Here is a 10,238-nt window from a genome sequence, read left to right as displayed (position 1 = left end):
GCATAATGTTTTTCATATAGGCAACATAACTATATATCTGTACATGAAATATGTGGCAATACTCTTTTAGTTATTTTGGAAGTCTTGATTGTGAAAATGATTCGTTGAATTTTTGCTTTTTACTTTTTGTGTACCTTTTTGCACCCAGTACCTGCCCCATGTGGGACAGCGGTAGCTAAGTGGTGATGATGTCCCAAAACATAAATTTCCGACATTTCCCACAAGCCCTCCAACTCTGGATCGTGAGTTCGAATTCCATGTGGGGCAGTTGCCAGGTACTGACCGCTGACGGTGGTTTTTCTCCGAGTCCTTCGGTTTTCCTCCACCATTAAACCTGGCACGTCCTTATTTGCCCTTGGCTGTTAATAGGGCGTAAAACTAAAACAGCTGCCCTTCGTGGGTTTCGAACTCGCCGCCTAGTGGTGGAGTGGTAATGTGTTAGGACACTTTAACCACTCACAGTCCTACATTTCCTTAACATATAGAAAACAATTCGTTATATTAAGACAAAATAACACTCAGAAATCTAAATAAGTAAACTCTGTTTGTTACTTCTTTATTTCAGTTGAAGAAAATGGACAGAGAAACGCGTTCAAGGAAGGGTCCATTGGATAAAACCACAACCTCAACGACTCAAAATGGGACGACCCACAGAACGTCTGAAAATGGACGTCTAAATATCGACAACAAATCACAGTTACCGGCCGATTCTTTTTTGTACAAATTAATCAACCAAATCATCATGCCTCTGTTGGTGATAACCATAACGCCAAACTTCGGAATGTGGTTTTGGTATGCCACACAGAAGTATGACGGGAGTATAGTGGCTATGTTCCAAGACTTCGAGGGAAAGTCCTTTCTGACAGGAACCATGGAAATGTGGTGGGCAAGTCGACTAAAGGATGGTTTAGTACCGTGTGTGGTGCTTGGCTACATGGCATTCGCACTTGTGCTGATGGTTCTGCTACCAGGAAAACGACTTGAAGGCCCGGAGACACCGAAGGGAAATATCCCTGTGTATAAAAACAATGGATTCCTGTGTTACATTGTCACCATGGCGACATTCGTTGTTCTGACGGCAGTATTGAAGTTTCGTGGACTCACACCGACCGTGATCGGTTTGACGAAGTGATTTTCTTCTTGAACATCTTCAGCCTCTTGTTTTGCCTTCTTCTCTGCATTAAAGGTGTCTATTGGCCGTCCACTAGTGACAATAGTGTCTCGGGCAACCCTATCTTTGACTACTACTGGGGCACTGAACTCTACCCACGGGTCTGTGGCGTCGACATCAAAGTGTTCACCAATTGTAGATATGCATTGACCGTTTGGCCCATCCTGGTTGTCCTCTACAACCTAAAGAGCTATGAGATGCATGGATTCGTGTACAACATATTCATATCATCAGTGCTCCAACTCGTGTACATTACTAAGTTCTTTTGGTGGGAAGGTGGCTACATGCATACCCTCGACATCATATTGGATCGTGCGGGATTTTACATATGCTGGGGTTGTTTGTGTTTAGTGCCATCATTTTATGCATCAGTGAGCATGTACTTGGTGAAATACCCAGTCCACCTTGAACCAATCATAGCTTTCCTTATATTGGGTTGTGGTTTGGCTAGTATAGCCGTCAATTACTGGGCCGACCTTCAGAAACTGCAAACAAGGGAAACGAAAGGAAAGTGTCTTATCTGGGGATCTAAACCCAAGGTTATCAAGGCCAGATATACAATGCACACTGGTGAAGAAAAGGAAACTCTACTTCTGGTGTCGGGATGGTGGGGAGTTGCTCGACATTTCAACTACTTAGCGGAGTTACTGCTGGCCTTCTTTTGGACATTACCATCGATGACCTCGAATGTGACGCCATACTGGTATTTCCTGTTCCTCATTGTACTTCTTGTCCATCGCAGTTTTCGGGATGAGCGGAAGTGTAGACGGAAGTACGGACAGTACTGGGAGGAATACTGCCGGGCGGTTCCGTACAGAATAGTGCCATATATATTCTAACGGGATATCTCTATAGACAATGAAACACAGCATGGTGTATATATATATATATACTAATCTTTCTATGTTTTTAACTCAATGATAACGATACAAAAATCAAACAAATGGGAAGTGCTTAACCAGTTTACTACAAACTACCTCAACGAGAACTGAAACCGTGATTAGAATGAAAATGGGAAAAAATCTTTTTATGAAAATTGTTGAAGGTTCCAGATTGTCCCGCTGAATTTTGCATCTGTTCTTATTGACAGTGTCGCAAATGATTTTGAAGTGCAACTGTTCTTTGTCTTCTTCACGGGTATATTTTTAAGGATTTACATATTTATCGTGTGAACATAGTATTTTACTATACTTAGTGTAACATAAAGCGGGTACTATTTTACATGCGGAACATGGAATGTTTTGATTTCGTCAGTACTAACTATTTTGTAATATCAATGTGGCCAGGAATAAATATTTATTATTTTACAAAGTAGCTTTCATGTTCACTTGGAGTTCTGTTTGATTCAGTCCCCATACATTTATACACAATCGACACATCATCCTCGATACTCCAGGGGTTACTGTCGTTATAATCACGTCAGAAGTAATAACCCCTTATAGAGTATCGAGGATGTCGACATATACAACTGACACCTACAAATAGGTAGAATAGTTTACTATTTATGTTTATGAATGTCTACACCAGACACACACTAGAAAGTAATCACTCCGTACTCCATATTGCATTTTGACTGCATTCTTTGTTTTTATTTCTAACAAAGGAGTTCTACAGGTTTCCGTGTTTCCACATGTTTTATACAGCAGGGTACAGTACTAGACAATGATTGGCAAAATACATTATATGTACAAGCTTCAAGTTCATTTCATTCTTATTTTCATATACCATGGATCAGAAAAAAGAAAATAAACGCGATCCATGTATATACTTCTAACGATGACAAAAACAAGATAGCCTTGCCTTCATGAGAAGACTTTGTAGGCAGTGACGAGAATTATCACGTTACGAATACACTTGTAGATCCTGAAACCACTTTGGTTGACTTTTCTTAAAGGGACAATTCATTCTACGAGAACATTAAAATTTGTATATATATCGGAAAACCCCCAGTTCTAATGCAAATTAGATCATTCGGTTTTACTGTGATATGTCAGAAAATCCCATGGTGGTGAAATGCGTGTGAAATATTCAAACTCACTCGCTGTCCGCCATTACACATTGTGGTCGAATATTTTGTATGCCGAACCCAGTCCCTTGCTCGTAGAGTAATGCTACTTTTGTCTAGAACAGCTCAAATCGCTCTGACAGAAGTGTGTTTACCTTATTAGGTGAATTGTCTTGCCTAAAAAATCATTATATCACCTCCACAGTGGTTATGTAGTTCATTTGTTTAACGTGCGTGACTTTGGCTCGGATATTGGTACAGCGTACATATTGTACCTGCTTAATCGTATTGATCAACGATTTGTAATTACAACGGTATCAATTAAAATACTAAACAATGACGTGGAATTTGTCAATATCTTATGTTATATGTTTCATAAGAAAGGTAGAACAATACATTTATGCCATATTTTGCTTCTTGGTTATGTAAAAGAATTAGCGTGAGTGACTTTTCTTAACCGTTTGTACGAACCGTACTGCTGCACAAAACATATCATCCGTGGACATGGTAATACGACTTGATTGTCTGTCGTTGTTTTTTTATACTCTCCGCTAGCTATAGGCTGCGTGTAGTGAACACGAGGGAATTGTCTAATCAACAGCTGCTGAGAAGTCTTGTGTGATTCCAATTTTTACCAGCGTACTAAACACTTACATGATCTAATTAGTGTTTTCGGTACAGCCTTGGTGGAGAATTGGAACCAAGATAGGTATTTTAGTTTTCAAAGACTGAATCCAATATCCAATATACAAAAGGCTTATTATACAAGAGATGATCTTTCAAAAACACTACATAAAGCCTATTCAATAAAAGTGGCATGGAAGAACATTTCGATCTGTCCCATACTTTTTTTGAGATCTAAATCAATGTAATGATTCAGCTGATTGCATCTCCTCCAGAATGAAAAAAAAGTTTTAATTTGTTTCAGGTTTGTAAACGATAGGCTACTGTAAAGGAAACTATAATTTTGGTTTATCCGCCATTGAAGAGCGTGCACTGTATTTCCCTGTCGTCAATAAGTAAATTGTCCCATTTAAACATCACCACACGATGAGAAAATGTACGTTGTTTAACATCACGAATGTCGATACTGTGGTAAACACAGATTGTAGAAGGAATCCGCCATGAAGGTGTCCAGAGGGCGCCATGATACCATACCTCGGTCGTACAAATCCGGCAGCGACTTTATTTTACCATGATGATGAGGGTCCTGAAACAGGGAATCACTTGCTTACTTACGACCAATGTCATTAACAAAGACCATAGTATGTGAAGCAAAATGGATTCAGAATCATGTGATTATATACTAGTATATTTTTTCATGGTCAGGAAATAGTTCCTGTTTTCGCAGTAATTGATTTGGTGAAAAAATAATTTGCTAATATATGTTAAATATATATAGAAACAGCTGAGAGTATTTTATCTTAGTATGTAGCTGGTGAACCATTGCTATTCCACTGCATTGTATTTCCATAACTACCTACGTGTAATCCTGTAATAGTTATTCTGGCTATTATATAGATTATTTTCTATTTCTGCCTAGCTACTCACCAGTATAAGAAGAGATGCTGGGTCGTTACAGACCCCTAGGATTCCCTTGGACGCATTGTCGCTATCTCCACCTAATGGTATACATAAAGGATAGTATACATCATAAACCAAGTTATAATGAAAAGATCACATGGTAAAACAATCTATATACATAAACCGTCCAATTTCACAATGATTTATCATTTATATTTATATTGACATTTATATTGGTCCTACCAATCCGAAAGAAATATGTAACTTAAAAGAGGTTCTAAATTGTTCAAAAGACGCCCCAGATACACCTATACACATCTTTTGTGATGCTAAACCCAATTTGCTACAAAGATGTTTGCCTTCTGAAATTTTGCATTTTGTATAACATGCAGTCATGTGTGAATGAGTTTTTACAGAATGTGGTAGGCTTCGAGATGGAACTCAGAGCCTTCCTCACAAGGACATTCTAATGAAACTCAAGGCTATCATTGGTGTTGAGGGATATGTAAAAAGGAATAGTATCCCGTAATTAATGATACAAATTCGAATTGCATTGTTTTCAAAGAAATAATACTATTTCAATTTCCAAATATTTTATTGACAAAAATATGTTAGTGTCAATTGGATTAGACATCAGGCATAGCCTATCTTAGTGTTCTCCCGATATTGGTGGTACAAACAAATAATTATAGTGAGGTTTATGAAAAGGGAGGTAACTCCTAGATGAGGAATGACGTAATTTTTGATCATATTTATTGTAACTCTTAAATTAACAGGTAATTTTCATTTTTTATGTAATAACCACATATTATCCCATAATTCTAACTATACTTGATAGTTTTGTGATATTGGTCCATTCGCCACAACAGATGCAGGCTCAGGCTATAAATAATACTAGATGCCCCACTTTCTTAAATCATTGTAAAAATAAATCCAAGTGACCATACCCATCATCACTGGTGCTCCAATCACATCAAAGTGTTTCTTCAGCGTCTCCATGTGGTCACATAGCAACGCACCGGATGTGACATGTATTATTTTACATGGCACCTGAAAAACGGAAAAGCATGGAAGTACCCAAAGAATGTTGAAAGTATGGTGTGGAATTTGTCCTTCATCGAATCGTCAATTATAGTTGCCAAGTTACAGCTCTGTTACTAGTCAAAAAGGTGTGGACGCTGACCGTTTCGGCCACCGTCTTAAAGTTATATCATTTTCAAAAATGTAAAAGTGTTCTCGATTTCATGAACGTGTACATTTCATCATGTTCAGCAAAAACAAAATATATATTAATTTAATAATTACAGTCCTACCCGTCTATAAAGGACACTAAAAAGACTTGTCCTTTAAAGACAAGTATCCTTTATACCTAAGTCAATATACAAACAGAGATGTTCTTTGTAGATGTAGCAGGTATGAAGGTACATTGACTTCCGCTTAATGAGTTTTTAAAAACAATTTTAAAGCGCCAATTTACCTCCACAAAATAATCCATACATATGGAGACTTCGAAGCTACCTATCCATTCTCTGGAGCCCACAAAAGAGTCTGGTTTGTCTCCCATGGCAACAAGAGCTTCCTGTATGGCCTTCAGCGATGGTACAGATTTCCCTTCGCCGGCCCCCGACCGCTGGTTTAATACCCAGGCGCACATTGTCTGTAGCGTCCTGTATCCACACCCCCAACCCTGAGAGAAGCACATAAATGTTGTAAAATTATCTGTCAATTGCTTGTAAAATCGTATTTTATATATAAGAGTGGCTGCTTTGATTTTTTTATTTTTATTTCGTCCTACCAAGTTATTAGGTAGGATTACAGTCCATGCACATGACAAACACACGTCTTTAAAAGACAATGCATATGTGGATTCTGAACCGTTAGTAATCTTTTTCTTTAAATTACACAATTGTTCTTATTCCTTTCTCTGAATGCCTTAAAAAGAGGGATGTCTTGAAGATAGGTTAAGTTATACATGTATACTTGAGAAAATGCTTATCTTTGAACGATTTACAATGTTTCAGGTTCAAAATATATCTTTATGAGGTATTGTGTCGATAATGCTTAATCACTTTGAGGGAAGTATCTTTTTCTTAATGATCAGGAAATGAGTATTTTGTCTGTGCAAACTAATTAATTTTCATTAGACATATTGTAGAAAGATAAAACTACAGGCCTAACACAATACGTTATTGCACAAATACAGCCGAAAAGGTCAAGGACTGTACTTTATAAGAAGAAAAGGTCAACAAGTACATTATAAGAAGAAAAGGTCAGCGAGTTCATTAGGCCATGGTAGGTCATCGAGTGCATTACTGCTGATACAGTTTTGGCTAACGCATTGATGTTAATTTGGCTAACAATTATCGGTTTATTCTATTTTTAGATATATTTTAGGGAGTTGGGGGTGAGGGGTGGTGCAGAGGTAGCCATTTTTTCTCGCGTCACGTTACATTCTTTGCAAACAGGCTCAAAGCGGGAGTACCAGGTGAATATCTCCGACCAACGGCCTGTATCTGACTGATGATAGGATACCAGTGCTGGATGCTACATGAACTCATTACACAAATTAATCCTTAATAAAATGCAATGTACATTGTATCGGTAGATTATGTTTCAGAATGAACCGAACTGACCGTGCGCCATAATTGTCAGTTAAATATACAGTACTTTTTGTATATTGAAATAAAGCGTATAAACGTTAGCATATTAATGCACTAATGAACTTGTTATATATATCCAATTCTCTTAGATATCTCAACAATTAATTAAATACATGTACATGGATAATTTTGATTCAATTATATATAAAGATTTTTTTTGTGAACTTTTTTTATGAAATGCACTTACAAATCAAAGTACTTTGTTATTCACCATCATCTCGTTAATTGGCTTAATTAATGAGAACATCGTGTGTATCTATCTAGCTGTACGATATCAGATGAGATAGTGTTTGGGTGTTGATGTTTCTGTGTCCGGTATGCTAATGAACATCCTTTATTTACAAATCTATAACATGATGCGCTGTTATTTAATAACGAACGTCGTGGATCCTATTGAACCAAGCAGTTCAGGCGTATTATACACTGTACTCAGGGATTTAGGTTGGATAATCATCTACCAGTTATATCTACATATAAATTGGGAGACTGTTTACATTTCTGCCAAACCCCCGTATTTCCACAAGACCACTGAACAATGACCAAAATATTTGGAGTGGCAATGTATATAAACCAAAAGTTAGATTGTTTAAACGTACATTGAAACCTATTTTTGATCTAGACCCCTAAAACTGTTTGATAGAAACTGTAACTAATTACTAGATCCCTGTGGCCAGTATTTCAAGTGGTGTAACCAGAATCAAAGACCTGTGGGTAGACTCCCTGATTTATTTAATTTACAGCAAACGTGCTCTGACATCCCAATGAACATCCATTCGTGTTGGTTTCTAATTTAGAGCCTCCGTTTCATTGTCGTCTGGTGACCAAACGTAGCCTGCACTGAATAACACTTACCTGCTGATCGTGACTCTAACATCTTTCTCAAGTTTTATTGCATTGGTTTTGTGTAAGTAAATATTTCTCTGTATTAACAAGTCACGGTCCATGCGATTTATCACATTGCATATCCCTGCAGACATTTTGACATAACAAATTTTGGTGCTTAAACTTTACTGACATCACATGAATTTGGCGTTGTGGGTCTCTAAACATATAAAAATAATTAATATCATTGGCTTGCTAAGGAAGATGAAACGTAATGGGGGGGGGGGGTGTCCTCAAGATTTTCTAATATAACCCCCATCCCCCACCCCCTCGATCTTGACTTTTTCGATTTATCTTCTATTTGCCCTATGCAACCCCCTTGAAAGGGAGAATAAATCTTAAAATCAGTCCTCATTATCCTGAATAATTGTACAAATTGAAAGTGTTGAGAAAATCCAGTAGTTGGTCAATACTATGAACCTGAAAGGCGCTGTTTCGAATGTAACCCCCTGCTCGATCTGGGGGGGGGGGGGGGGGTTACTATGTAATTGATATTGCAGATTGAAAGTTACGTACATTTTGAAATTATAATTGTCGTAATGCAAATATAAACTGTATTTTTTGCCAAACTCGACCGTGTCTTTGGTGATTTTCCTGCGATTAAATGGTAGAGCAATTTTGATAATTTTGTAAGGAAATAGTTTTAATAGACAGTCAATTTCTTTATGCATACAAGTGTTAATACTCTCATTGGAGTTAGAAAGTTCATTGTATGCACAAAAGGGACTTAATGTAAATTGAATATAAAAATGAACTCTTCAATTGCACACTTATTTACATCCTCCTGTTTTGCTGTTGTTGGTTTTTTTTTGCGCATCGAAAATGTCAATAACGGTATCCACGTCTATGGACATGTCGTGGTGCACATTATGTAACAGAGCCAATTGCACCCCCCTACTCTGCCAGTATACAGTATCCATTATATTTTTAAACACATTATATTCTAAATTGAACAAAATTAAAACCAGGATAAATATAAACTTAATATACTTGTAATGAAATACGTTCAAAACATGAACATGCACGATTGTAACGACTAGTACCCACCTTGAAATATAAATCAGTCTCTGTGCCCATGCAAGTAAATGTTATTTGAGAAGAGGATTTTGGTTTTTTCTGTACTTTGAATGCATTTAATAAGAATATTTAGTTAATAAAAGTCCAGGGCCGTTTAAAATCACAAACACTTCTAAGTATAAACAGAATCCTTTTTCGCCTTATTAAAGCAAACATGAATGGTAAGTAAACACGTGCACGACACTAGCCCGAGATAAATCAGACATCTATCTGTCATAATGTCTAAGTCTTGTGTCAGGGCCAGAGTATCTCGGGCTATCACGACACTATCCCGGATCGCTGACAACCGATGACAAATTACAATTTTCCCCATATTGAAATTAACAGTAAGGCAAACAACTTCTAACTCTTCACTTTCTAGAATTAATTACTTTATTTTTACTGGTGAAGTGCTGGTGAGAATGAATTTTGAAAATTGAACATAGTCTATTGTAACACTAGGACAGAACAAAAGCCTGTGGTTGAAACTCCTAAAATATGTAAGAGTTACTCCCCTTCGCTTCACATATGCATCCATAGACTGTCTGCGTACATGTATGAATGTGTTGATTGTGTCAGTTACAGCACACATGTGTACACCACATACATGATACACGTGTGCACTACATACATGTACATGTACATCAGTGACTTAGGCCTAGGAGATATTTGTTTTCACTCCAGGAAGTGACATTACTATATAGCCTACTACATATGTACAATGCACAAAGTATTAAATGTATAATTGAATTTAATTAGTGACCTAAGTGACACAATCATTCGTGTCTTCAACATATTTCAATCAGACATCATGCAGTTTGAACAGTGTTGAGTGGCCATCGATATTGGCAACGATAGCGGCATTTTGGTTTGGTTGTACTTATCAGATGCATGGCGGTAGGCCCATCGTTTTACAACAGCTAAGCTTATATATTGTATA

General features: G+C 37.2%; 1 protein-coding gene and 1 pseudogene across 2 annotated transcripts in view; one reads left to right on the top strand and one right to left on the bottom strand.

Moving 5' to 3' along the window:
- Positions 1–339: 339 nt before the first annotated feature.
- Positions 340–2,051, top strand: LOC138327668 (uncharacterized; annotated as a pseudogene).
- A 602-nt stretch (positions 2,052–2,653) lies between these two features.
- LOC138327700 (ufm1-specific protease 1-like) overlaps positions 2,654–10,238 on the bottom strand; it is a 57,560-nt gene continuing 49,975 nt past the window's right edge. For both annotated transcript variants that reach the window (XM_069274022.1, XM_069274013.1), the window contains exons 2-5: positions 6,178–6,387; positions 5,648–5,750; positions 4,728–4,798; positions 2,654–4,386 (exon numbers count right to left, since the gene is read on the bottom strand). In XM_069274022.1, the coding sequence (XP_069130123.1) occupies positions 4,252–4,386; positions 4,728–4,798; positions 5,648–5,750; positions 6,178–6,387 (519 nt within the window). In that variant the 3' untranslated portion in view covers positions 2,654–4,251. The remainder of the gene's footprint in view (positions 4,387–4,727; positions 4,799–5,647; positions 5,751–6,177; positions 6,388–10,238) is intronic.

Source organism: Argopecten irradians, chromosome 1, assembly GCF_041381155.1.
Source record: "Argopecten irradians isolate NY chromosome 1, Ai_NY, whole genome shotgun sequence".
NCBI lineage: Eukaryota > Metazoa > Mollusca > Bivalvia > Pectinida > Pectinidae > Argopecten > Argopecten irradians.
Note: the sequence above shows the minus strand (reverse complement) of the source record. Positions and strands in the feature narration are given on the sequence as shown.